The following is a 27,920-nucleotide window of genomic DNA, read 5'->3' as shown; positions in this document are numbered from 1 at the left end:
GAGGAGCTTCTGGAAGGAAAAGGCCGGACGCCAAATTCGCAAGGTGTTCCTGGTATCCTGAGCACCGAGACTTCGACAGCAGGGGCTCAGCTGGGTGCCCATGACGCAGTGTATTCACCCACACTCTGTATATCTCTTGGGGAGCAGCCTCAACCAGAGAAAAGACCCTCTTGAACCGATTCTGGATTACGACGGACCATGGAAGCGAAAACGCACACATCACCGCGAACGGACTCGAAGATACATGGCTTCTCTGTGAACTGCCTGTACCTTCAACGAAAGTGACTCCTTTTCTTGTTTACTTGTCTTGTTCTGAGAAGCGTCAGGGCCTCTTTACAAAGTCGATGTATCGATCTCCACGCTTTCAAAAGAGCTAATCCTTGAAGTTCATCGTCTGGGCGTTGTACTGTCTACCGTCGCCACTGTTGTTGTTCTGAGTACCGCTGCCCGTGTTGTTGAACTGCTGTCCAGCCCCAGAGTTGGCAGACCTGGGCGCGGCAGCATCTGTGCCATCCTTTTCGACGGCACGGGAGCTCTCAGGCTTGTCGGTCTGGGTGTAGCGACTCAGAAGAGCCTTGGTAACCGAAGCCGCTGCGGCAGCAGCAAAGGGCTGCCAGACTTTGTTCTTGTGGCTGTCCGCGTAGTCGCAAACCCCCTTCACGACGATGCAGGGGATCTGGTCCCAGACGCCGGCGCCCTCCATCTCCAGGGCAATGACACCCAGCTCCTTGGCGAGGTTATCGCGATGCTCGCCGGATTTCATCACGGTGTCGCCTGAGGCGACGTCTCCCACAAACACTCTGGTGACCTGTTTCTGCAAGCTTCCAAGACGCTTCCTGGGTATCGAGTGTTGATAATCACATGAGATCTCGTCGCAGGACGCGCTTTCAGCGACCTCACAGGCCTCGGTCGCGCTGCAGTCGCAATTTGATCTGTCCCGATGGACGTGTAGGTACGTTGGTTTGAAGAGATGGTCCTCGACCAGCGCCGGAGGATGGTAACTCGTTCGACGGCCTGTCTCGGTGGCATTGGATTGAATGGAGTTCAGAGCACTCAGTGCTCCGCGCTGGAGCCGAGCGAGGCCAAATTCCGTCTGGAACGTATCGAGCAAAGAGCGAATGTCGTGGTTGGGTCGGCTTAGGTTGTCGTGGATGGTGTCCTTTCGGACGAACTTGCCAGGATACTGCCTGCCAAGGTCATACTGGACAACCGTTCGACTGATGATGACGTCTCCGAGACAGACTTCGATGCCGTCCCCATGATAGGGCACACCGCCGCATATTCCGGTCAGGACGGCGAGTCTGGCTCTTGGAAAACTAGATCGAAGGGCGGCGGTTGTGCCGGCTGCGCCCACCTTGCCCATGTTTGGGAGCAGAGCTAGCACCACGTTATGGCATCCGATCCGACCAGTTGCATAGGTGTTGTTGTCTCCCACCGCCCGTCCGAGATGATCACCGTCTTCATCCCAGAACTCGTCGAATATCAACGTTGCAGCATCGTACTCAAGAGGCAACGCACAGATCATTGCGACCTCAAAGTCGTTGCGGTGATTCGGAGGAGTGTGCACGTTCATTAGAAAGACTCGCATCAAGTCTTTTGCAGCGGTAGGAAGTCGACAGGTCTTCTTGCGCTGTCAAGAATGAAAGAAGCTCTATCCCGGGAAACTTGACACTTTCTGGCCGGATGGCTCCAGGGGTGGATTCGGAGCGTTTGTAAATGACCAAGCCGGGTGGGAGGTGACTGCGCCCCTCGACTGCCTGGCAAGCCCGCTCAACACTGCGGCCAACAAGAATGAGACCCAACCAACAGAACAACATTGTCCCTCCTTTCCTCGTTTTTCTGCCTCGTGCTGGCTATGCTTCAAATGGCTGGCAATTTCGGTTCGAATGAGTCACCGAGAAATACTGAAACGGGGAACACTATCATCCAACCGCGTTTCGCGTACCAAGACGCCTCCAACGCCTCAGCCTGGTCCTGGAGACACATATGTTAGGCGCCGCCCCCCTGTCACACCCGGGCTTGGCTGCAGACCACTGGCAGCCAGTAATCCATGAATAAGAGACATCCAGTGCCGTTGCATATCCTGGCAGGCAAACGGGGTCACCAGCAAGCGGCTAGTGCTGGAAGGCTGATCGCAGTCGCCGTCTCGCGGTCCTCCTCCCACTCACCAAGACTCCCCTACGCAACATCGCTCACGCAAGACACCCTCGTAGTCCCAACAGCTTCAATCATGGAAAGCGGGACGACGGGATATAGAACGGTACCCGACCTGGTGGAAAACAACAACAGTGGCACAGGAACTCAAAACAACAACTCCGGGGCGGGCAGGCAGTACAACGCGCACACCATCACCATTGGTTAGGCTATCGGTCCCAGGGTTGTGGAATGTTGTTGACCCTGCTTCAATCACAGTCAGCGAGAAAGATAGTAGCTTTCTTGCCGACCTGCGAGTCACCGATCCGCGCGACGACAAGAGTCGCATCGAACGCACAAAAGGCGGCCTCCTACGCGATGTCTACCGCTGGATCCTCGACCACGACGACTACCAGCGATGGCGAGCGGGGTCTGACAATCGGTTGCTTTGGATCAAGGGCGACCCCGGAAAGGGGAAGACGATGCTCTTGTGCGGCATCATCGATGAGCTGAAGAAGGACGGATGCGACCCAGCCTACTTTTTCTGTCAAGCTACGGATTTTCGCCTCAACACCGCGACTGGGGTACTTCGCGGGCTCCTCTACCTTCTACTCATCGACCAGCCGTCTCTTGTCGGCCGCTTGCGGGGAAAGCATGATCATGCAGGAAAGCGATTGTTTGAGGATGCCAATACGTGGGACGTGCTGTGCGAAATGATCATGAGCATATTGCGTGATGGAACCCTCCCAGATGTCGTTCTGGCCATCGACGCACTGGACGAGTGCATAGTGGAACTTCCTCAGCTTCTCGACTTCATCGTCAAGCTGTCTTCAACCCCCGTCAAAATCATTGTCACAAGTCGTAACTGGCCAGAGATTGATTATGGCTTGGCACCCGATGCTCAAACCTCACAAATCTGCCTGGAACTGAACGAACGGTCGGTCTCAGCAGCTGTGCTCCATTACATCAGTTACAAGGTGAACGAGCTGGCGCGCAGGAAAAGATATGACGACGCAACACGAGCCCAGGTCCACGCCTACTTAACGTCGAAAGCAGACGGCACCTTCCTCTGGGTTGCTTTGGTCTACGAGCAGCTTGCAGGCATACAAGTCCTTAAAAGACATATGGAAACGAAATTGAAAGAGTTCCCAGCCGGACTGAACGCGCTATACGAGCGAATGTTGGGCCACGTTCTCGGCTCTCTCGACGCAGACTTGTGCAAGCAAATCCTTTCAATTGTTTCCACTGTGTATCGTCCGGTTGGGTTTTCGGAACTAGCAGCTCTTGTTGAGTCGACAGACAATTTCCTCGATAACCCAGATTCCTTCAGAGAGGTTGTGGAGCAATGTGGTTCTTTTCTAACAGTGAAAGAAGACGTCGTGTTCTTCATACACCAATCAGCTAAAGACTTCCTGCTTGGAGATGTAACAAGGAGACTATCAACCTCGGTCATCCGTCAAGATCACATATTCATTTTGTCGCAATCTCTCCATGTTATGTCGAGGACACTGAAGCGCGACATCTATGATCTCAAAGCACCAGGAATTGAGATCGACAAAGTACGCGCGCCCGCTCCTGATCCTCTGGCACCGATTCGATACGCCTGTACATACTGGGTTGATCATCTCCTTGCAGGAGGATGGGTCCCACAGGAAATGCAGAGCGACGTTCAGTCGTTCTTGGAAAAGCATTTCCTTCATTGGGTGGAGGCAACCAGCTTGCTTCGAGTCGTACACCCGGTGATATCGTGTATGTTCAGACTTATGTGTACAATTCAGGTATGTCCCATAAACAAAAACAAAAAAGGTGCTCGATTCAAGAACTAAACACAGCTAGGCACCGGCAAGGTTGTCGGAGCTACATCGACTAGTTAGCGACGCGCTGCAATTCTTGCGGTATCACCGGGCGCGTATCGAGAAGGCTCCTCTGCAGACCTACTGCTCCGCGCTCATTTTTAGTCCCGAAAGTAGCATCATACGACAGATCTTTGAACACGAGCTGCCCAAATGGGTTCTCACGAAGCCCTTGGTCAAAGACGTGTGGGATTCATGCGAGCTGACGCTCATGGATAGCATGCATGACATCACCTCGGTGGTTTTCTCCCCTGATGGCAGTATGCTCGCCTCTACCTCCGATATTGGAGGCGTGAAGTTATGGGATACAGTAACAGGAGAGTGCTTAGTAACATGGAACGAAGGATGGTTTTCGGTTCACTCTGTCGACTTTGCGCCTGACGGGGCAACGCTCGCAGCCGCACCTGGAGACAACACGGTCAAGATCTGGGCGGTCAAGGGCCAGGACTTGAAGACATTGCTGGGCCATACCGAGACGGTCCTTTCAGTTTCTTTCTCTAGGACAGGAAGACGGCTCGCGTCAGCATCCTCTGACGGGACCATAAAGCTCTGGGATACTACGACATACCGCCTCTTGTGGACGCTTGCCGGCCACGAACAAGCGGTTAATAGCGTCGTCTTCTCTGCCAATGGGGCCACTGTAGCGTCAGCTTCCGATGATTCGACTGTAAAAGTTTGGAGTTCGAGCACAGGCGCATGCCTGCGTACGTTTGAGGGCCATGGGCAGAAAGTCCACTCCGTGGCCTTTGTGGCCGATGGCAGTCACCTCGCATCGACCTCGAACTTTGGGTCTGGTGTCGTCAAGTTCTGGAATCTTTCGAGGGGCCAGTATGTGAGAACAGTCGACGGCGATTCCTTCATAAGTGTGTTCACTCTCAGAGACGGCATGCGATATGTTTGTGACTGGCGCTGCAAGCCCTTGGTCGAGTTGCGAGACTCGAACACGCACCGCATCTTGCGGGACCTCTCTGGTCTTGAAATTGACATCGGGTGCATGGACGTGTCGGCCGACAACACGCTGCTTGCATCGGCTTATGGTGACTTTGCGATCAGGCTTTGGAATCTGAATACGATTCATTGGCAGCAGCCCGTCGACCGCCCCGAGGGGGAGGGGACGACGCCCCGCCCTTCCCTCGCTCGCCACCGGGATGTTGTATCAGTCGCCCTCTCGCATAGTGGTCGGCAGTTCGCATCGCTCTCGAATGGAGAAAGCAACGTCGGGGTCTGGGACTGCGAGTCAGGGCGGCTCGTCCGCGTGCTCCAGGTTCCCTCAACTCTCCCCAGGGAATCCGGGTGGAGCGCGGTCGCCTTCTTGTGTGAAACAAGAATCGTTGTTGCCCAATATGGATGGTCTACTAAAGATGCTTACGTCTGGGATCTGGCGCAGGATTCATGTCTCCTGACGCTGAAGCACGTATCAGAACGACATTTCTACTTTGATACGATGGCCTTCTCGCACGACGGCGCCCTTCTCGCGACGGCGTATACGTCTCGTATGTGTCCCGAGATTTGTGTCTGGAACGCGGTCACGGGCCAATGCATAGCCACTCTCACTGCACCTGGGTGTGTCGGCTATCTGAGGTGGTCGGAATGTGGACGGCGGGTTTACACCAGCACTCACGTCATCGACATAACCAAGCTGATTGATCTGGCCCATTCGCCAACACCGATGGCTGCTACTGGTATCCATACGCTAGACGACCAAACCTTGATTACGGAGGAGGGTGCTGAATGGATATGGAGAGCTAATGGAGAAAAGATTATCTGGTTTCCTGAGGAGTATCGGGTGCAGAGGTGCGCCATCCAGGGGTCTTTGGTAGCTCTGTGTTATGGAGGAGACCGGGTTATCTTTCTGAGACTCTCAGACTCGGCTGGCCTCTAGCAACACATCCGTCTGTAGTCCGAAAAGAAAAAGTAAAACAAAAGACGCTCTGTTTAAATCAGTCTCACTGTCATAAAGGTCGGAAGCTCCACCCTGAAGAAACTCGGATTTGACGATAGACAAGCAGTTCTCTTATGCGGAGATGGAAATGGAACGACCATCTTGTTTCATCACCACATAAGTCAGACCAAGTTGTTTGAGATGTTTTTTGTCCAAAGACCGAAATGTACTATGCTGTACTACCGGGATATCCCAAAAATCCGAACGAATCCGAAAGAAACAAAAGGCAAAATAAAATACCAACGCCGCAAACGCTCCCTTTTCTGTTTCATTAGGACGCGTGTTCAACCCACAACATGAGGGACGCCCCTCTTCCACTTGAGCTCCTTGCCGTGTTTGCTCCGGTGGTGCCTCGACACGTTGTCCCTCCGGCCCTCGTGCTCGCAGCCCGGGTGCGGGCACTGGCGGACCTCGGAGCGCACGTTGGCCCGCTCGGCGACGTCTCGGTGGCGGGCCTGCAGGTGGCGCTCGAGGTCGCGCACCTGGGCGAACTTATGCTCGGTGCGGCGCTCGGCGCGGCAGATGTCGCAGACGAGGGCCTTGCGGTGGACGCGCTGGTGCTGCTTAAGCTGGGCCTCCTTGCGGAAGGTCTTGGGGCAGCCGTCGGTGGTGCAGCGGTAGGGGTGGGCGGCAGCAGAGTCCGAGTCGGGAGAGGTTGTCGTGGTGGTGGTGGTGGTGCCGAGGGGCGAGCCGTCGGCACTGGCCGGGAAGATGGAGGAGGGGGAGGGCGCGACTTCGGGGAAGAAGTCAAGGGCTGGCTCGTAGGGGGAGGTGTTTGTGCTCCCGAAGTAGGAGGAGACCTGGTCGGTACCGGAGAGGTAACCGGAGGCGGAGAGGTCGGGCAGCAGACCGTTGAAGTCGAAGAGGCCAGTGGTCTGCAGGCTCTGTTCGATGTCGAACTGCACGGTGGGGTCGTTGAAAATGTCCTCGGGGGAGTCGGGTGTCTGGTAGTTGGTCTCCTCCATCATCGTGGTAGGGAAATCGAAGCCGGCCATCTCGAAGGCGCCGGTGACGAGCATGTCCTGCTGCATGAGAATGGCCCAGTCGTCGGACTCGTCCGGCATCTCAAGGAAGTCGGAGAGGGGAGAGTGCTGAAACATGTTGTCGTCCATGGCATCGGGTGCAGCACTTACCGGCTGGGCCCCGTAGGGCCAGCCCGTGGTAGTTACCGCCATAGCGTCGAGAAGGGGGTTGGCCCCGGAGAAGTGGGTGATGGTATCGTCGTTTGAAGGTCTGCCAACGTTGAACGTCGCAGCTGACATGTAGGTCGACTCCGTCTCCGAAGTTGAAGGTTGCTGGTAAAAAGGGTCGTAGTTGTGGTCGTAGATGGTGGTTGACTCGGCGACTTGCTGAGCTAGGTGGTTTATAAAGGGCGTTGGTTGCGTGAAATCGTTTGGACAGGCGCGGTCAGGTTTAGACGGCCAATCGAGAAGTTTTACGACGTACTCAGGTCCTTGGCCAACCTAGAGGCCGTCGTCAGAATCGGGTGTTGCGGGAGAAGTTGCTGCGAGCAAGTGAGCTTACCGGTGCGAATAACCAACAGCATCATCACTACATCAGACAGCAATCGAAAAGGTCATCATGGAGCCATCGAGTGATCCTGATCGCCGAGGCGTTGGGAGCTCTAGGCAGCAGGTCTCGGATTCGCCAAGAAACGCCATTCTGAAGTCAGAAAGCGGCTCTTGTAGCTGGCCGAGGTGCAGCGGTGTCAGTGGGACATTTGGAACAAAGTGTTCCATGATGGCAAGGACAAGGACCGGGCTCTGGACGCTTGCGATGGGAGTTCCGTCAACGGAGAAAGCGGACTGCATGGCGCAAGTTGGGTCACAACCCTGAGTCGGTACCAACTCAGTGGAAGAGGTCGAGGCAAGGCAGCGTGGCTAAGTGGGTATTGTCAGCCTCTCGTTCGAGAGATAAGAAACTTCGTCTATTCCATGTTAACTAACCTGTCCGAGTGCCGGGTAGCGTGGCTGTCGGCGCATCGGGGTGGTCGTTGGCGTTGCCCAAGGAGATGCAGAAAGGTGTCCATCGTCGGAGATGACTGTTCCTCCATCGGCGAAGTCCATGATCTCGTCTAGGCGATGTTGCCCAGGGTCGCCGTCGCAGTAGTGGCAGTCCCACCGGTCGTCGGGCGGCGGGTCTTTCAAGATGAAGCCCATGTTGGCTTTGGATGAGAATACTGCTACAACCAGCGCATCGGATAATTGTAGAGATTGAAATTGTTACACCGTGGTGTAGGTCAGCTGTGATGAGGTTGTCTGAGAAAGAGGGTAAGGTGAGGAGAAGAGGGTAAGGTGAGAAGAGGGTAGAGAGATTGAAGGTGATCGGAGCGGGTGAGGATGAGAGAGGTTCGGATTGGAGATGAGCGAGGGATGCCTGGGGATATGAACGAATCTAGTGACTCCAGCTCCCACGCCGTTTTCCGTTTCCCTGGGGCGCAGCGATTTGGCCTCAGTGGCCCGTGCGCGTTCTGGCTCCAGGGATTGTCCAAGTGTGTCTTAGTGACTTTGAGGATGGATTAAATGTTAGGTCCGACGAGGTCAACAGGCCACTAGCGCTCTCAAGACCATCATGATTGAATTCTTGAAAGTCCACCAGTATCTTCAGTCTCCAAATCTAGTATTTGGCATTTTTTACAATTCTCCATTCGACAAAAAACTCGTTCAAGCGATATGAAAGACACCACGCGGCATCTGGACGGCCAGCGCCGGAGTACCGATCCACGGCGGACAGGGCTGAACGGTAGGCGGAATCTCACGGAATGGGTCCATTGGCTCGCTCCCTTCGTCTTGGCCCCACATGGCGCATCCTAAAGATACAAAGATACTTGAGGCCGCCGCGGCATCCCCCTCAACGCCCATCATCTTTCCCTCGGCGCATGCCTCGACCCTTGGATCCGCGATGCCATGATGAAACATTTCCCAAGGGACCTCCAATTGCCCTGCATTATTGGCCGCCTCATTCGTACGTGGAGTCATCTCGGCGAGAACCTTGGACAAAGTCGAGCCTGTGGTCTCGATTTCCCATGCGACACACCTGGCATTGACGTCCCGAAAACCACCATATTATCGCGCCGTCGAACGGCACCCCGACGAACGGCACCCCGAGCCAGGAGCCGCTTTCATGCGCTCAGGTCGTTGAAATCGCAAGGCAGATCCAAACGGCCTGTTTATATCTTGAGAAGCCGGGCCACATGCGTTCATGGCCGTCGGGTCCCCAAACTCGGCCTACGCAGCGCTGGGAAACCCGAAGAAGAAACCCAATGATGTGTGATTCGCCATGTGTTTAGCGCCGACAAAGCGCAATCCTCCCTACATCATCCAGAGACGCTGTAGAATAGAAGTTCACCTCGACGAACGTCAACCTTGGATGCTAAGATACAGGTCTAGGGAGGGTGGCAATCCGAAGCAGGCGCCGCCAGTTCAGCAGATTTAAATACCAGGTTGTATTCCACAAAGAAGAGTACTCGAACAAAAAGCAGGTTTCCAGTAAGGGAGAGCAAAACTGCTCAGATCAGATTCAGTAGTATGTGCAAAAAAATTATAAGGCCGAATAATCCTTCGCCCAAAGCCAGGGTGTCTCGACATAATTGGAGATTAGTCGGACGAGCAGAACATGACATGTGATACACCAAGGTGATTTTCGGCGATGAACAAGGATTCCACGTGTGAAGAAAAGACCGGCAATATGAATTAAGTCAATATGACAGTTATTGCACGAGTTGCTCATGGAACGAGGTACCCCCGATGCTTGGGGGGGTGTGGTTGGCGCGCGTTGCATGATGGCCTATTTCCCATCCACCATGGCGAGGGCAAGCAGGAGCGCACCCGATGCAGTCAACTAGCATTGACGGGATTTGTTTTTGTTTACTACCCCTAATTGCTGTCCGTGGTTTTTAAGTACACGGGTCGTTATTGGGCGATGAGGGATTAGCCACTGGCAAGGCTATTGTCGTTCTATCCGGGCAGATGGGACAGAAGGGTTAGATGTGAACAAGCTGAAAAGCGAAATGGATTTCCTACAATTTGATGCACGGGGGGACGTCAACGTCTCAAATAAGCCAATTCTTCCTGAGGTAGTCAAGAGTTGAGTAACACGATAATTAATTCATCATGCGCAGGGGCCGGTTTTCTTTGATGAAATCCGTAAGGGGCACGATACACTCTCCTTCTGGAGAGCCTAGCGGGATGTAGGTCTGGTGAGTTCCACGAGAATGCTTGCTATTCAGAGGTTCTAGTTCTCCGTTTTCCGCGGCAATGTACCAAACTCGGAAACGCCCCTCCCCCCCCAAACCAAGTGAACGCAAAGATTCCCAGGTCCATGTTCATCGATAGCTTTCTTAAACTCTCTGCGGGATCTGCTCCTCCACTTCGTCGGTAGACCCGCCTCCGCCTGTTCCTTCTCCGACCAGAACTGAACAGAAGGCATCGGGGCTAAAGTTGAGGCCTTGCGCGATTGAGTCAACTCTACACCTCTCTCAATCTATTGACTGCTTCATGTTGGTAGTATAGCCTTCACTAGCCGGGAATAGGACACTGAAGGCCGTTGAAATGGGACAAAGGCTGTATACTCGATGCTGTGCTCGCGATAGCTCTTCAACAAGGCTAGAATGATTGGGTATTTTTGCGACGAAGGAGCTTATGATGAGAATCGTGTTGGGCTGCCGGGAAGGAGCTGATGATGACTACAATGGAACATAAACCGAGACCGTCGCTCGCGGGTAACCCGCTCAGTTATATGCTTACTATTTTCACACGGTTCACGGCTTTACTTTTGGAACCTCGCTCATTCTGTCACCAAAGGGCCTCGTTGTAGCGAAGTGGGCCAGAGTCTCGTTGACTGGTCAGACGGTCGGCTGCCTGTAACCGACGTGTCAGTCCTGCGTATTCAGTGTTTATCCTGATTATGAGCTTCATGACAACAATGCGTAAAAGTGAAGACACTATTATTTAGAGACTGTCGTGATGGGTGCAACCTGCCCCTATAAGCCGCAATTGCTGCACTGCAATTGTGGGTCCACTTTTGCGCATTCATCACAGAGACACTTTGGTTTCGCGAGCCTTGACTGCCACCTGGTAGTCCCGCAAAGTTAACCGACGTATCGATGTACAAACTGTGATATGCCTGGTCAGGCTATGGCTTGCCCTTGCGTCTTCGTGGCTGTTTCTACAATCCTATGGTGGGCTTGACGTGTTACCAGACGTCCGCAACAGGCGATTTACTGTCTGCATTGGGCTGCGTGATGATCACCACCTGCGGCTGCGGCCGTGGGTCGGCGGTTGTCGAGCTTTCAATCGGGGCTGCACTACTGATCAATCCCTATGTGGCGGCTTACTTACATGCATGCTGCATAAAATCACAGTCCGTTTCGATTGGCGTTTATTCACCATCCATCACCACACGCAGTACTGTACACGGTAACAAAGTAGGCTAGAGCGGCGGGGGAACAGACGGGGAACAGTTTCCCTACCGACCTATCACAGCTAGATAGAAGTGATGTAGCAGCTTAACACTAAGGCAGAAGTGATTTGCATCCTCGCTCAGTCCAAGACGAGGCACAAGGCTTAATGTAAGAGATAAGTCAACATACCCACTTTCCGGCCACCCCCCCATTCTAGCCACTTAAAAATAAGGCTATCTACACTATGCCTACTAACTTCAATTAATTATTAATGTTGTCTACTTGCAATAATAATACAGCTTTCTACTTTACTAGGGTATTTAGAATTACTAAATTCAGCTATTATATCCTCTTTTTTACTAGCTTTAACTTGCACCTTCTGCACATTTGAAATAGTAGTAAACTTAGTATTAGAATTTAACTAGACTACTTTCTTTTTCCTTACTGTAGTATTAGTAATTTAAGCTTGCAGAAGCTCTAGCTTCTACTAAGTAGTTACTAAATTATATACTTACTTACTAAAGCCCTTTTTAACCTTCCTAAATAGAAGGTATTAAATAGAGGTATTATTATTTAACTCTATAAATAACTTTAGTTAGTTAGCTAAATTCTTTATTTTCCTTAGTATTAACTATACTACTATAGATAATGCAGATACTTATACTTTAGCTTCCCTACTTTCTTTACTTCTAGACTACCCTTTACTAATTTAATTTAATAATACTAATAGCTTTAGTATTATTAGGAGTAGAAAGGAGCTTATAAGAGGTTTTACTATAGAGATAAACTATAAATTAGCCTATTTTTAGCTACTCTTAATATTCTTTATTATTAGGCTTACTAAATAAGCCTTTTAATAATAGCTAAGGAAGCTCTTTTTACTTATAATAGTAGAGTTATGTTACGGTCGGCTTTCCGTGGTAGTGTCTATTAGCAGAAGCTGAGGCAACGAAGCTGGGGAACAGTGCTGTAAGTCGTGCTGAAAGGATCAGGTCTTCAGAGGATACGGTGATCAGTCGTATACTCAACAAAGGTCTTGTAACGTGTGTCACTAGTGAAGGGTGCCGAGAGTATCCGAGGGGATAATCACAAAGTTGATTGCTGAAGAGCTATGGGAGTCTGTCCTTGAGTGCGTCCAAGTCCATCCTATATACAAGTCCGCTCATGTAGTCTTAGAGGCATCCGTATGTTCAACATACGGGTGCCGTACTCTTGGCATACGGGTGCCGTATCCTTGGCGTACGGGTTCCGTATTTCTGGCGTACGGATCTAATCTAATCTTATCTCCACGTGACCTGTACCATAGTTCTTCCGTTCCGGGGGAGTCATCTGCTGAACCCTGTCTCTTGTCCATACAAAGGCTGTGCCGCCCGCGTCCTGCTGGCCGGGTGGGGCTCTCGTCGCCTGTAACTTGTTGGGTCGTAACATCAGGTCTCCCCTCCAAAGGTCTTGTCCTCAAGACCCATAAGTAGGTAGTGTCTCCCAGGTTGGGGAGTCGTCAATTCTGCGTCCCTGTTTATCATGATGTTGACAACATGACAGGTCGCGTCCAAAAGTCAAGGGACTCCAAATCAGCACTTCGTTCAGCGTGTGACGACGTCTTCGATCGTTTTGGTTCTTCTGATACCATGCCTTGTACCCGTTGCTTCCGCGCGAAGCGTCCATGTCGGATTGCTGAGGGTTCCAAAGTCTGCCAGGGTTGCAAGAACCTGAAGCGCCCTTGCGATGGCGTGGTGGTGGCGTCGAGCCGTGAGTTTTTCGTTCTTGTCGTGAGGTGTCTTCTTGGTGGTGTGCTGACAAGGGTAGTGCGACGCCTGAGTGATCAGCGTCAAGAATGGGAGGAGAAGGAGGAGCAAGCGAGTGATGCTCTCCTGGGGCTTCATGAGAAGCTTGCTCGTGTTCAGGCCGAGGTGGCTGAAGCGGCGGGTCGTTTGGCGCGAATTCGTACTATTCGCAAGAAGGTTAAGGAGCGTCATCTCGAGACGTTTTCTCGGGGTCTGCAGGAGCTGGAGGATGACGAGTTGCTTTCTGCTTTGGATGCTCACGAGCAGGGTGTCGTGGGTGATCTTCAATCCATAGGGGTTCCTAACGAGGTCGACTGGCCTTCCTTCGGGATTGGCGAGGAGTTTGCGGATTTAGGTTCCTTAGTTCCGGAGCGGTCTGAGAGCTGGAGTACTCCCGTAGAAGCTCCTGGGAATGCTGGAGGTTCTTGACTGGTTCCCATGAGTTGTCTTCGTGTCCGTAGCCTTTCCACTTAATGAGATATTCGTCATGACCGTCTTCGTTCCTGTGGTCGATGATTCGCTCGACTTCGTATTCTGGTTCGTTGGGTTCAACGATGATGCAGTCTTCAGTGTGTGATCCGCGTGGTGCCGGTTCGAGGAGTGCGATGTGAAAGACTGGGTGGACTTTCATCGTATCGGGTAGTTTTAGCTTGTAGTTGACTGGCGAGACCTTCTTGAGGATTTCGAAAGGTCCGAGTTTTTTGTAGTCCAATTTGTCGCTAGGTCGCTTGGTTTTGATATTTCGTCGTATGAGGTAGGCGCTATCTCCCTCTTCTAAGGATGGTCCTCCAATCCTTGAAGTGTTGGCGTATTTCTTCATTCGTTCTCTGACGAATTCCAAATCTTGGGAGACGTTTGTCTGGATTTCGCGCATCTTATTGATTCCGGCCACGGCCTTCAGGGCCCGTGGTCCTTCGCGTGGTTCTCCATGTGCGGTAGGTTCGAATCCGTAGTTCAGGTAGAATGGGGAGTGGAGAGTGCTTTCTCCGACTGCGCTGTTGTAGGCGAACTGGGCTGTAGGCAACAGTGGTACCCAGTTGTCTTGATCGTAGTTGACATAGCATCGTAGATACTGTTCGAGTATCTGGTTGATTCGTTCGGTCTGACCATCGGTCTGCGGGTGGAAAGAGGTAGACAGTTTGTGGTCTGCACCAAGTTGCGAAATCAGAGATTTCCAAAACTTCGAAGTAAACAGCTTGTCTCTGTCTGACACAATTTCGTTGGGTAGTCCGTGGTTGCTGATGATGTATTTCAAAAACGTGTACGCAAGGTCTTCTGCTGTACTTGCTTCCAGGTATGGAATGAAGTAAGCGTATTTGGTGAGTCGGTCCACAATGACCAAAACGCTGTCGTAATAGACCTTCGTCAGTGGTTCTCTTGACTTTGGTAGTTTGACGATAAAGTCCAAAGAGATCGAGTGCCATGCTGCTGGTGGTATTGGCAGTGGCTGAATGAGTCCGTAGGGTTTGTGTGGACTGTTCTTGCTTTTCTTGCAGGGTTCGCAATCCCGGATTGCGTCTGCGACGTCCTGTCTTGTTACTCGCTGGTCGTGATGTTGTCGAATTCGTTTCCAGGTCTTGGTAACTCCTTGGTGTCCGTGTGCTCGAGTACTGTGAATCTCTCTGATCATCTCATGCGTCATTTTGTTGGTCGTGCCAATCATGACTCGTCTGGCGATCATGAGGAGTTTCTGTGCTGGAACAAGGTCTCCATTCTTGTCTGTCTTGAGGATAACTTGTGTTTCCTCTGGAACGGGGACTTCGTGATCCGTCCTTCTGCTGAGAGCGTCGGCTCTGCCGTTGTCGGTTCCTTTTCTGTAGATGATCCGGAAGTTGTATTCCGAAAGGAATTCTGACCATCTGACTTGTCGTTTGTTCAGGTTCTTGGATGTTGTGAAGTGTGCGAGGTTCTTGTGATCCGTGTATACGAGGACTTCGTGTTTCGTACCAGATAGTTGTGGTCTCCATTCATGGAATGCTTCGATGATTGCCATGAGTTCTTTGTCGTGGATCTGGTAGTTCAATTCTGGTCCGTGGAATGCTTTGGAGAAGAAGGCACAAGGGTGTAGTCTTCCTTCTTCGTCGCGTTGACCAAGTTGTCCGCCCATAGCGAAGTCTGAGGCGTCGGTCTCGACTTCGAAAGGTTTGTTAGGGTCGGGGATTCGAGTGACAGGTTCTGAGCTGACTTGTTGTTTGACTTTCTCGAATGCGTCATTGCGTTCTTTGGTCCATTCGAATGGGGTGTCTTTCCGTGTGAGGTTCTGGATGCATTGCACGCTTCCTGCGTAACTTTTGAGAAATCGTCGATAGAAATTGACGAATCCTAGGAACGACTGGACGTCCTTGACGTTCTGAGGTGTAGGCCAGTCCCTGACTGCCTGTACTTTCTTCGCTTCCATCTCGATTTGCCCTGGGGTGATGGTGTATCCTAGGAAATCGATTCTTTGGGTGTGGAATTCGCATTTTTCGGCTTCTACCAACAGTTTGGCTTCTTGGAGCTTCTGAAGGACTTGGTGGACGTGTTCCTTGTGTAGCTCAAGGGTAGGTGAGAAGATGAGGATGTCGTCGAGGTAGACGACAACGAATATGTCGATAAATTCGCTGAGGACGTGGTTGATCATTGTCTGAAAGGTGGCGGGTGCGTTGGTGAGTCCGAAAGGCATCACGAGGTACTCGAAGAGTCCTTTACGTGTTCGGAACGCTGTTTTCCATTCTTCGCCTTCCTTCATTCTGATCAAGTTGTAGGCTCCTTTGAGGTCGAGGGCCGTAAACCAGTTTGCTCCATGTAGCAAATCTCGGAGTTCTGAGATGAGTGGTAGCGGGTAACAGTTCTTCTTCGTAATGCTGTTGAGTTGTCGGTAGTCAACGCATAGTCGTAGTTTGCCATTTTTCTTTGGCACAAACAGGATAGGGTATCCTGCTGATGACTCAGAGGGTCTGATGTATCCCTTCTTGAGGTTCTCGTCGAGGTACTTGTCGAGTGCCTCTCGTTCTGTTTCATTGAGTCCATATATCGGATGGAACTTCGGGTGGGAGCCTTCGATGAGAGGGATCTCGTGATCGTAAGGTCCATGTTCTGGTAAGCCTGTTTCCAACTCTGGGGCAAACAGCTTTTCGTACTTCCGGTACTCCTCTGGAATAGCTAGGAGTGGATCTGATCCCTGATCTGATACTGCCGGGGCTACCGTCTTGGAAGGCCGTATCTCCCGGAGATAGGCTACGTATCGGATTCGTTGTATGGTGTCGTCAAGAGGTGCTCTAGAGGATTCGTTTGAGGCCTGGCTCTTGCAGTGCTGCTCAGTGACTGAATCTGACCATTGGAGTTGGCCGGTTCTCCAATCTATTCGTGGGTTGTGCTTTCGTAACCATGTGATTCCTAGGATGACGTCGATGTCTCCCATTTCTGTGATGTCGAATTGGAGTTCTTCTTTCTGGTCATGAACTTGCAAAGGGAGGTGCACTGTCTCCAAAACAATGAGTCCGCCACCGTACTCGACTTGTTCTCCTTCGACCGTCCGTAACGCGTACGGGCGTTCTTTCTTCTGCCATGGTATCTGTCGCTCATTCACCAGTCTGGGTGAGATGAAGTTTCCTTGAGCGCCGCTGTCGATGATCGCGCGCGTCCGTTGTCCTTGGATCTCGATGTCCAGGTCGAAGTGTGCTGCGTCGTAGGTTGCACATAGGGTCTTATGGGTTGTCGCCGTACGTTGCCCTTCTGTCGTAGGCGTCATCAGTTTTTTGACTGTTGAGCTTCTTTTTGTGCCTTCCGCCAGGCCTTTGCCTTGGCTTTGGAGTGGATGAGGCATTCGTCGTGTTCGCATTCTCGCCATCCCTTGTCGTCGTTGTAGCATGACATGGGGTATTCGGGGTCTGGGGTGAAGGTGGCAATGTTTCCTTCGCCGTAGTATCGCATTGTCCAGAATGGGAGTTGTTTGTTGAGGTAGACATCCTGAATGGGTTCTTCAGTGTATCGTCGAGGGTAGAAGTAGAACTCCTTCTTGCCCTTCTTGTGTCCTCTGCAGTTGTCGTCCAGGCATTCAGCCCAAAAGAGGTCTTCGTGGTCCTCGTGGCTGGGGTTCAGTAGTGGGTGGTCTCCTGGTACGAGTGGCGTAGGTGGATGGTTCTTTTTGTACGCTGTCCCATGGAACTGAACTGACTGGTTGTCACTCTTGGGGTGGATGATCTGATATTCTGGTCGCTTCGGGGGTTCCGGGCTCTCTTCTTCGGAGCTGGATGCGATGTAGGTTTCGTAGTACTGACTAGGCGTGATCCTGTAGTCGGGTGATTCTTCAGAGTCGTAATCTAAGCCGTCTGGCCCTTCCGGGTGGTCGCTTGCAGCGTGTTCGTACGCCTTTCTCTGCTGGGGGGTCCAGGTTCGTGGGTCTCGAGGGTTGTTTGCTGCGACTTGGTTGAGTGTAGTTATCTCGATTTTTCCTCCTGGTGCTACTAGTCCTTGAAGTGCAGGTCTCCTGACTTCTTCAAGTTGTCCTGCCTGGAGCATCTCGTCGAGTTGTTCGTTGATCTTGCGTGTGAGCTTCTGGTTGGAGCCCCTTCGCATCATGGCGAGGGTTCTTGGTTGTTCTTGGGTGGTTCCCTTTTCCTCAGGGGTGTCGTCCTTCTTGAGTCCTTTCCTTGCATCGGGGATCTTTTGGTAGGTAGCAATCCCGCAGGCTTGTCGTAGGACGTCGACACACTGTCGTTGGTGTTCTTCGGGGGTTTTGCATATCCCTGTCTTCTCATAGCCTGACCGGGTCATAGCTAGAGTCCGGGGGGTCTTGGGATACCATCCCGATTGTTTTTTGCCGTCTTGGTGAGTGAGGCAGTTGTCGTCGTAGCATGCGGTCCATGAGAGCGAGGCGTGGGGGATGTCTTTGTTGGCGATGTTGATTTGTCGGCCTTTCTCAGGTACTGGTTGGAACCGCTGTTTCTTGGGTTGTCGGCATTCTCTAGCCATATGTCCTGGCTTGTCGCAGTTGTAGCACTTGAAGTCTCGTGTTTTGTTGTCTTTCTGGGCCACGCTGAGGTCCATAGGGCCACTGTGGTGTCCATAGGCGGTGCTGTTGCGATTCTGGTTGTTCTGCCAGTAGTTTCCTCTAGGGCGCTCGGCTTGCCCGTTGCGTTGAGGGTGGTTCTGCTGGAATCGTTGTTGGGGTTGCCATTGGTATTTCTTGGCCGAGTTGGCTGGGGCTCGCTTTTCGCCTTTCTCCTTGCGTCGTTCGTAGAGGCGGTTGTCAATCTTGATAGCGAGTTCGGCGTACTGAAGGAAGTCTTCCGGGCGATCAAGCTTGATGATCTCGTCCTTGACTTCATCCTTCAAGTTGTTGTAGAACATGAAGATCTTGGTGTCTTCGGTGAGCTTGAGCTGGGCGCAGAGTCTTCTGAATTCTGCTGCGTAGGCAGTAGCAGACTTAGTCTGGCGTAGGTGGGCCAAGTCTCTTTCCGCTTGTCGTGATCCGTCGGGATCCTGAAATAGGGATTTCAGGGCGTCTTCGAATCCCTGGAAATTGGCGAATATGTCCCTAACTTCGCTGGAACAATGGTCGAGGGTCTCATTGTTGAGATATTCTTCAAGGAAGGGCTCGAACCATTGAAGGGCTCGTCCTCGCAGGAAGGTCGCGGCATGAATGACTCTCTCAGTTCCGTTGCGGAAGTTTCCTTGATGGAAATTCTGATAGTTCTTGACTTGGATGAGGAATCCCTTGAGTAGTCCTGGGGTTCCGTCATAAGTGATGGGAGAGTTGAGCTTGAGTTTCTCTCGTCCATCCATGGGGGTTTGGATGATGTTGGCGGCCGCTCGGAGGGTGTGAACCTCCTGTTGGAGCTTGTTGGCGAGCTGGTTCTTGTTCTCGAGCTCCGTCACGGCGTCGTTGAACATGGCCTGCATATGCGCGATGTCGTTGTTGTTCTTCTCGATGCGCTTCTGGAGGTTTCCGTAGACTTTCTTGGTGAAGTCGAGTTCTTCGTCAGAATCCTCGGCTTCCTTCATTTCCTCGTCCAGGGATCGAGCAGGTTGCTTGCCTGAGGAGGCGCTGGATCCTGGGGTGGGAGTCTTAGGAGCGTTGGGTCGCGCGGCCATGGTGTCGTTACTGTTCGTTAGCTTCGTAGGGTCAACTTACTGAACAGGAGCAATCAAAGTGTTACGGTCGGCTTTCCGTGGTAGTGTCTATTAGCAGAAGCTGAGGCAACGAAGCTGGGGAACAGTGCTGTAAGTCGTGCTGAAAGGATCAGGTCTTCAGAGGATACGGTGATCAGTCGTATACTCAACAAAGGTCTTGTAACGTGTGTCACTAGTGAAGGGTGCCGAGAGTATCCGAGGGGATAATCACAAAGTTGATTGCTGAAGAGCTATGGGAGTCTGTCCTTGAGTGCGTCCAAGTCCATCCTATATACAAGTCCGCTCATGTAGTCTTAGAGGCATCCGTATGTTCAACATACGGGTGCCGTACTCTTGGCATACGGGTGCCGTATCCTTGGCATACGGGTTCCGTATTTCTGGCGTACGGATCTAATCTAATCTTATCTCCACGTGACCTGTACCATAGTTCTTCCGTTCCGGGGGAGTCATCTGCTGAACCCTGTCTCTTGTCCATACAAAGGCTGTGCCGCCCGCGTCCTGCTGGCCGGGTGGGGCTCTCGTCGCCTGTAACTTGTTGGGTCGTAACAAGTTATTCTACTAATTAAAGTATTTAAGCTCCTTCCTATAGACTGCCTTTATAGGGCTAAAGACTATTATATTAAGTAGCTAGAGAATATAGGAGGTATATAGTAGTAGGAAAATAAAATAAATATTATTAATATAATATACTTATATAAATTCTATTATTATATAACTCCTATAGTTATTAATAATTAGTAGTCTAGCCTCCTCCTTACTCTAGGAGGTAGTTTAAGGAATAAAGACCTTCTATAGCTATTTAACTACAGTATTATCTATAGTCTATTTATTCTCTATTATAGTAAATTACTATTCTTTATAAGGACTAAAGTCTAGAGGAAACTACTACTACTAGACTATTTTACTCTTATATATAATAAGGGAATTAAGAGTATAACTAAGAGTAGAAATGTATTTAATAATAAATACTTATACTCTTAATTTAAGCTATTTCTTATAAATAGACTTTATTTTAAATATACTTAGTACTAGCCTATTAGAGCTTTAGCTCTTAAGAATACTAATTTTATTTATATTATATTTATTAGCTAATTTAATACTCTTAATCTCTAGTATAGTAAGGAATTTAAATTAGTCTCTAATAACCTTAGTAGATACTTTATTAATATATTTAGAGTTAATAGAGTAACTTCTCTAGACCTTAATAGATAGGTTTCACCTTATAAAGGCTTAAATTTATTCTTTCCCTAGAGAATCTATATCCCCTATAGTATAAAGGATCCTTTCTATAAATATTTTTACTTACTAATAGATTAGGGTAAGGCTAAAGGCATATTAAATCTGTACTTACTAGGCTAGCTTATCCTCCTAATTAATAGAGAGTTTTTAATAGTTTGCAAAGGTAAGAGGCCTTACTTAAGTACCCTTTAATTAATTCTAAAGAGTAGTCCTTAGGATCCTATAGGTAAGAGTAGCCTTCCTTAGGCTAATACTATTAGTGCATACTTTAATAGCTTAATTAATCTTATTTTTAGTATATCCAACTATAAGGTATAGAGGAAAGTATATACAAAAAATAAAGGTATTTGGATGAAGGTTGAAAATATTGTAATAGTTAGAAAGTAGAGGGTAGTTATAGTATTGAGGGGAAATGAGGCATTTTTGGGTGGCTGGAATGGGGGGGTGGCTGGAAAGTAGGTATGTTAACTTATTCCTAAGGCAAGGGAAGGGAATACGGAGACTCGGATAATTTCAAGCTATAGACAACGTATTCTACTTTATATCCCGTACCCCTCTCCCATGCACCCTCTAGTCAAACCTAAACTACGATGGATATATCTGAGATGCAGAGACACGGACTTGCTATACAAAATTGACAAGTTTCCAGAAACGATTATTGTGTGCATACAGGCACAATTTTCAGCAAAGATTTAGCATACCTATTTGTAACATTTAAAATAAGCATGAATTCGCAGCTATGTCTAAGACAAGCGCAAGATCATAACTGGCACAATAGTTTGCGCTCAGATATGTAATGGTGAAGAGTCCATGGTATTTCTTGCCGGCTTAGATGCAGTGGATGGAGATGCTCTGGCTATTTCCAGAGGGCCTATTTTGGTTGAAGAAAGAAGGTGAAAGTTGGAAAAGTAAAAAAGGGGATTTCTATGGTCTCCTAATCATGCCATGAGAAGCGAACGACATTGCAATTCACGGTGGATGAATTCTCTAGACTTATTTAAGTAGGAGGTTGTTGCTATGCTAGTCGCTACGGATCAGATGTGGAATCACTGTGCCGGATGGCCGTGGCTCACCAAGGTGTTCCTTATCGTGAGGCGATTATGCATGGGCCGCTTAGCGCTCAGGACTACTGAAATAAATCAGTTCATTTACTCTAAGATAAGAGAGAAACAAACCGGATCCGAGCCGACGGCTTTTTGAACTGCTAGGACTGGGTTCTAGGCATTGTGATGTGGTCGCAGGCACAAGCAAAACCCCTCCTGTGGTAAATGTGGCCGTGCTTTCTCGATTACCTCAGCGACGAGCACTTCTGTGCACGTCCAGCGCAAATCTCCTCGCTGCTTGTTAGGGAGTTTGACCTTCCATATTAGGCCTTCGGCAAATTTCCTGACTGCCCAAGGCCACAACGATGCCCACTACCCGGGCCAGTCGGTGACAAAAAAAAAAAATTTAGCCGGACTTCTATAAATGGGATTTGATAGAGAATACCTTTGTTAAGTGCAGATGGTTGGAGATGGGGAAAGTACCGCTTATCATCGTTGACCCCAAAACACCTGACTTGATCAAATGTTTTTGAAGAGTCCGGCTTTTGTTTGTCACCCGCCTGCCGGGACGAAGCCCGCGGGAGTCCTCTCGCTGCCACCGAACGGCCGGCTGAGAAGGCCTATCCCCGAGGGTCCTTGGCGTGCGTTATACACCCTCCAATTCAAAACATGAAATTTACCTGCAACTTGCTACCGTGTGATCCCGCTGCTAGGTAATCTGCAGCACATATTACTGGATGACACTGTTAATTCCCATCGCCTCCTCCTCCGCAAACAACAATACAGATCAAGTGGAACTTGATAAGATTATGACGGTCGGTAATCCAGTCAACAAGCCCACGCACAAAAGCACTGTCGACCAAGAGAGTCATGGGATGCTCAAAGGTCGTATTTTGGGTGGGGTGTACAGATTCGATGATCAAAGCACACGCGTGCCATCCCTGTTCCGAGAAAGGTTCATCCCTCCAGTTCGTGTGCGAGCGGTTCGCAAGCAGAGTGGGATCAACAACATTCATTTATTTTACTTCCTCTACCACCGCGGACGTTGTTGACGGCCGCTCGGTGTCACCGACCGGACGCAGAGGACGGAGGACTAAATATGTCAGCGCGACCGCTTTGTGAATGTGCCTTGCATTTTGTTTCATAGCTTGGTAAAACACTAAATAGTAATGCAGCAATCAATTTGCCACTCGAACAATGCAGTTTTTAACTCTTCTTAGTCTCTTGGTGTAAGACCGTCCGATATTCTTCATGAATCTGTGCCAGGCTGACAGTCTAGACTCCATTTCGGCGCAGCGGCAGGCAAGCAATGGTGTCTCTGTGTCGCTGATGGCAAGGCCCAAGACGCTGCCACGAAAAGAGTTTGCAATCGGTACATTGAGGGGGTTCTGAAACCTCACAATGGGGCGCAGGTGTATCTGGGCCAAACACTCGACGGGTTAAACCATGACGTTGTAAGTTGTCTAGCAGAAGTCGAAGAGACCACCATCCGCACTATTTGGTCGGGATACGAATACTCACATAATGAATGCTATAGTGTATTGGGGAGGCTAGGGTCTCGTTCGTTCGTTCGGAGTTCAAGGCCCAGTGCGACGAAATTGGCAAGGTCACCAGCTTCAACTGTTGGAGAGACGATGACTCTGGACAAAGCTGGATCGGCCACGACCAAGTCGTTGCGCTCCCCGAAAAAGCGGACGTTGGGTTTGAGGGGCAGGTCGAGCTTCGCTTCAACCCTTATCTCTTTGTTTCGGGAGGCTGCGACCCTTATCCCGCCGTTGATGCTACTGGCAGTCTAGGGTAAGCAGGCGAGGCCGTCCAACACATCGGTCTTTCTTATCAACCCTTACCATTAGCACATGACACTCATAGCTAACTCTGTTCTACACAGTGGTGGTTTGAAACCTACTGGTAAAGGAAGGGGCAAGTGCGGCGGTGGTGGCAAGGGACAGGTCTACGTCCGTCGCGGAAAAAGCCATGGCCGCGTTGGGATTCTTTACGCCTACTACTTTCCGAAAGTTCGTTGGGCCAAGGGCGACGACAACGGCCACCGCCACTACTGGGCTAGTACCGTCGTCTGGATCAAACAATGGGGTTGTAAGCCCGACAATCTCGCAGCACTTCAGCCTGCCGGTATATCTTATACGACAGATCACCTAAAATGGGGATCAGCACCTGCTAGCGACATATCCTTTGGTCCTTCGAATGCAGGCGCCGACAAGGCCACGCACCCAAAGGTCCAGATTCACGACAACGCGATGTCCCCCTTCAAGGGAGAAGACGGCGACAGCGTCTACGACCGCACCCTCGTCAGCTGGACTTCTCTACCGGTGGAGGCAAGCGAGGCACTCGCCGACGCCAATTATTATGCGAGCCAAGTGCCGTTTACCGACGCAAACTTCCAGAGCCAGCTGGACGCCGCGTACCAGGATGATTTCTACGACGACGTGCCGGAGGAGCCAGTTTGCAAGAAGTGAGGCGATCAAAACAAGGCAGCCTGCAAATCGAGCAAGCAAATCTATGACCCTACTAAACTTAATTGATATTGTTGGAACATAGGGGGACGTAGTAAACAATTATTCACCCGCCTATAAATCCTACTTCTGATGACTGATGTATTTGGGACTCGGGCCACGGGGCATGAAGCGTCCCTCGAAGGTTTTCATTGTTCGCCCACTGCCGCACCAGCTACAAAACATCAGTCGCCCCCTTTCCTCCAGCCCCTACTTTCCATTACCCTAACAGAATAACTAGTTAAGCGCTAGTTGTAGGTTTGTATTGTTATCTGACTATCCGTCGTCGTCCTTGTTGTTAAGTGTTGTTGGGCTACAAAGAGTTAGATTTATATAGCATTAGAATTACTTGTCTGTATTGACTAGCTAAATCTGTCTGCCCACCTGGCTGGCTGGCAGGCATCTTAAGCTTCGTCTATCTATGCAAGGGCTAACTAACCAAGTTACAACCAAGCTAGAAAAATACAAGATCTAAATGTATTTATACTAGTTAGTAGTTGCGTCTTTATAATTACAATGCAGTAACTGTTGGAATCTGCGCATTAGTAAAAAGCTCTAATCTCGGAGTAAATCCGGATCAAACGGGCCTGCCAACAACACAAATTCTGGCAAAAACAATGCGCCGAGGGGGAATCGAACCCCCGGCTCCCCGACGCTGCTGGATGGCAACGGAGAATTTTACCACTAAACCATCGGCGCCTGTGGTTGCTGAGTCAGCTGATAAGCATCACTTTCAGCTGTAGCTCTATGATGGCGGCTGAAAACTCGCAACAGTGTCTGATGTGATCCGCTGGGTTCCAGTGTCTAACAACTAGACACGGCAAAGGTCTCGAAGAACTATTAACTCCCTCATGATCGTCATTTGAAGCGAGACGTGTTAAGTTGTCGTTGAAATAGCATTCTTGCAAGCAACGGAAACAAAGGTTATAGATGGACATACCTAAACAATGGTCGATAAACGTTTCCTTTCGGCTCCTCCTCGCATGTTACGAGCAGGGCCTCGCGGATGGGGTCGAGATAGGCTCGCCAGCGGGGTTTGGTCAAGCTTCGCACGTCCCTCAAGGCTCGGAACAGCCAAAACTTTGAACGCCGGCGCCGGAGCTGGTGGAGGTGCTCCGGAGGACAGGGAGGAAGGCCGGGAGGAAGGTCCCACATCAATCCGGACTCGGTCCAAGGACGCATAGTGCTTGGCGGAGGCTTGTCTGGAGTGAGTCGTTTCCGCTTGGTGCAACAAAGTAGAGATCGAGGCCAAGCGATTGCTTCTCTGGGGTATTCCCATTTCGCCAAACCCTGCACAGACTCCAGTTGCCTCTTTACTATCTCGTTGCGCGCTGGCATTCAGTCTTGACACATCATAAGCGTCAATAAAACTCACTCAAAACTAAACTCGTGTCTCCTCCTCTCCGTCACCGTAGTCACAACGCCACACGAACTAGCCCTCACCACTCTTCAAGATTGAGCATCTATCGCCGCATTCACAGGCAGAACCATGCCGGCCTCATCTCTTTGCACGCACGCGTGACTGGATTGACCAGACAACAGACATACGCTTCATTCCACCGTCCATTCACCACCCAATCCCGCGCCTTCTGCACCCGCGCCGCGTTTCTCCCATTCGGGCCATGAGTGCGGGAGTTTGAGCAAGATACTTGCATCCAGAGACACTGCGCTAGCGCCCGCCTCGCACCCCCTTGCCCCGCGCCATTTGATTCGTCGCCCAGCCAAAGGGAAGCCATACACATCTTGAGCCTCTCTCTCTCTCTGTGGCCTCTTGTCTATTCTCTATCAATGTCCAGCAGCAGCCTTTCACACCAGACGCTTATTTGACTTGGGCCAGCCCTAGACAGCTGTTACTCCTCCCGCTAGACTAGGACGAGAGAAATAAACTTGCTCAATTGGCGTCCTCTATTGGCTCACCTTCCCGTTGCGGGGGGGGGGGGGGGGCAGAGGGCCAATCGACTCTATTGTATCTTCTCTCGGTCTCCCGGCCCTTGTCGCGGTGAAGATCCGCCGTCAAGCCCAGACAGTACGAGACAAAGGTCGTGGAAAGGATGTGACCATCGTTTTGCTACCGCACACCCGCGAAGCGAGTGGTCGCCATGGGTTCTTTGACGAGTCCTCTCCGCGCCTCTCTCTCTCTCTTCTCTCTCTCTAGCTGCATGTGTGGCGTCTCTGAGGGGATATTTCCTCGTGCTGCGAAGCTGGTCCCGGGGGACCGTTCTAGTCCATCTGCCACCGCAGCTACAGCTCGCATCCTTGTCTGTGTCTCTTTTGCCAGAGGGAAAGGGTAAGCAGAGCTGCCTACCATGGGCGCGGCATGCTCCTGCGGGGAGGATGCTGTTGGCTTTGATATATAATCGCTTTGCCTCCGCTGAGCTCGTCCGCCCCCCCAACATCTCACCCTTTCTCCCATCACGTCTTGGCAGTTCTCCATCACCTGGCATCCCCGACGATCCGCTGTACAAAGTTAAACAACAGTCAGACCCTGAAGACCCCCCGCCGAAACCCGACACACCATGGCCCCCAAGACCCTCCTCGTCGCCCTCGGCGCCGCGAACCTCGCCTCCGCCCACTTCGGCCTCACCTACCCTGAGTGGCGCGCCGACACCCTCAAGCCAACCAACGTGACGGGCTTCTCGCAGTGGACATACCCATGTACGACGTTCCTCCTCTTCCTTCTCCCCCTTCCACCAACGAAGCAACACGCCGTCACAGTACGTCCCGAGCCCATGACTAACCTGAACCACAGGCGCCGGCGTCCCCTATGGTGCGGGCAATGTCACCGACTGGCCCCTCGACGGCGGCGCCGTCGAGCTGGACCTGCACCATGACTGGACCTACGTCTTCATCAACCTCGGCCTCGAGGCCAACGGCAACGTCTCGACGCACAACATCACCCTGACCCCTCAGTTCTGGAACGCCACCGGCTCTGGCACCCTCTGCGTCGAGAAGCTGGCCCTGCCCACGCCCGCCCAGGACGGCCAGCGCGCCAGTCTGCAGGTCATCACCGTCGGTGACTCGGGAGCCGGCCTGTACAACGTACGTATATCCTACCAAGTTTCCCGCCCCCCCCTTCGTCCCAATCTTCTTGGGTGCTGCATCGTGAATAGAGAGTGGTATCGAGAGTGTGCTGACTTCGCAACGGGACGCAGTGCGCCGACATCCGCTTCACGTCCAACGCCACGAACCCCTCGTCGGAGCAGTGCAAGACCGAGGGCGTCTCGGTCTACACGGTCAAGGAGCAGAGCGCCAACGGCACCATCGAAGGCGGCGCCGGCAACAGCACCGGCAACTCGACTGGCGGCAACGGCGGCTCCAGCGGTGCGGCCGGCAGCGGCGTACACATGCTCGCGCTGACGACCTTCGTCGGTCTTAGCTTCGTCTTCGCCTTTGGCATGAGATTGTAAGGAAGGCCACGAAACCAGCCTGGTCCTGGAGAAGAGGGAGTCGGTATTAAATGGAATGTTGAACGAACGTCACGATATAACGGGGAGCGGAAGTACAGCATGAGAAATGCGTCGGTGCGCGTTTGTATGCTTGCGTATGTGTGTGCGTGTCCCTTCTAATGTACATGGAATGCTTTGATACCAACCAGTCCGCTCATCCCCTGGATGCAAACATGAGTCAAAAGGAAAAGGAAAGAAAACCACCAGATTGCATCTCAATGCTGTGCTCAGTGTGTGTTCGTATATGTGTGAGATGCGACAACAAAACAAATGCAGATGTCCAAAACGTACTCAAGTTTATCATGCTCGGAAAATTCATAGTCTTCTTCTCAACAACATCAAAGTGGTATCTCTCGCAGTAACATCATCCCGTCTCGCTCGAGTCGCTGCAAGCCAGCGACCTTTATATCTCGACAAAAAGCAAAACAGAGCCATTAACGTATAATCCGATACGC

At 51.1% G+C, this 27,920-nt stretch overlaps 6 protein-coding genes across 6 annotated transcripts; 3 read left to right on the top strand and 3 right to left on the bottom strand.

The window, feature by feature from the left end:
• Positions 1-373: 373 nt before the first annotated feature.
• On the bottom strand, positions 374-1,573 carry CH63R_05571 (Pfs domain-containing protein; the record flags this gene model as incomplete). Its single annotated transcript, XM_018300546.1, has 1 exon — positions 374-1,573. One exon carries the CDS (start codon positions 1,571-1,573, stop codon positions 374-376), a length of 1,200 nt encoding a protein of 399 aa, XP_018158396.1.
• A 657-nt stretch (positions 1,574-2,230) lies between these two features.
• On the top strand, positions 2,231-5,868 carry CH63R_05570 (Vegetative incompatibility protein HET-E-1; the record flags this gene model as incomplete). Its single annotated transcript, XM_018300545.1, has 3 exons — positions 2,231-2,357; positions 2,413-3,911; positions 3,970-5,868. 3 exons carry the CDS (start codon positions 2,231-2,233, stop codon positions 5,866-5,868), a joined length of 3,525 nt encoding a protein of 1,174 aa, XP_018158395.1.
• A 344-nt stretch (positions 5,869-6,212) lies between these two features.
• On the bottom strand, positions 6,213-7,477 carry CH63R_05569 (Zinc finger protein; the record flags this gene model as incomplete). Its single annotated transcript, XM_018300544.1, has 2 exons — positions 6,213-7,282; positions 7,453-7,477. 2 exons carry the CDS (start codon positions 7,475-7,477, stop codon positions 6,213-6,215), a joined length of 1,095 nt encoding a protein of 364 aa, XP_018158394.1.
• A 7-nt stretch (positions 7,478-7,484) lies between these two features.
• Positions 7,485-8,087, bottom strand: CH63R_05568 (uncharacterized protein; the record flags this gene model as incomplete). Its single annotated transcript, XM_018300543.1, has 2 exons — positions 7,485-7,808; positions 7,875-8,087. 2 exons carry the CDS (start codon positions 8,085-8,087, stop codon positions 7,485-7,487), a joined length of 537 nt encoding a protein of 178 aa, XP_018158393.1.
• Positions 8,088-22,706: 14,619 nt separating this feature from the next.
• CH63R_05567 (NLP3 protein) lies at positions 22,707-23,983 on the top strand (the record flags this gene model as incomplete). The annotated part of the gene is made up of 4 exons (XM_018300542.1): positions 22,707-22,738; positions 22,789-22,963; positions 23,047-23,306; positions 23,398-23,983. 4 exons carry the CDS (start codon positions 22,707-22,709, stop codon positions 23,981-23,983), a joined length of 1,053 nt encoding a protein of 350 aa, XP_018158392.1.
• Positions 23,984-26,535: 2,552 nt separating this feature from the next.
• On the top strand, positions 26,536-27,426 carry CH63R_05566 (Gpi anchored protein; the record flags this gene model as incomplete). The annotated part of the gene is made up of 3 exons (XM_018300541.1): positions 26,536-26,674; positions 26,769-27,058; positions 27,172-27,426. The coding sequence occupies 3 exons, from the start codon at positions 26,536-26,538 to the stop codon at positions 27,424-27,426; spliced, it is 684 nt and encodes a 227-aa protein (XP_018158391.1).
• Between the last annotated feature and the right edge of the window lie 494 nt (positions 27,427-27,920).

Source organism: Colletotrichum higginsianum, chromosome 4 (assembly GCF_001672515.1).
Source record: "Colletotrichum higginsianum IMI 349063 chromosome 4, whole genome shotgun sequence".
NCBI classification, from domain to species: Eukaryota; Fungi; Ascomycota; class Sordariomycetes; order Glomerellales; family Glomerellaceae; genus Colletotrichum; species Colletotrichum higginsianum.
Note: the sequence above shows the minus strand (reverse complement) of the source record. Positions and strands in the feature narration are given on the sequence as shown.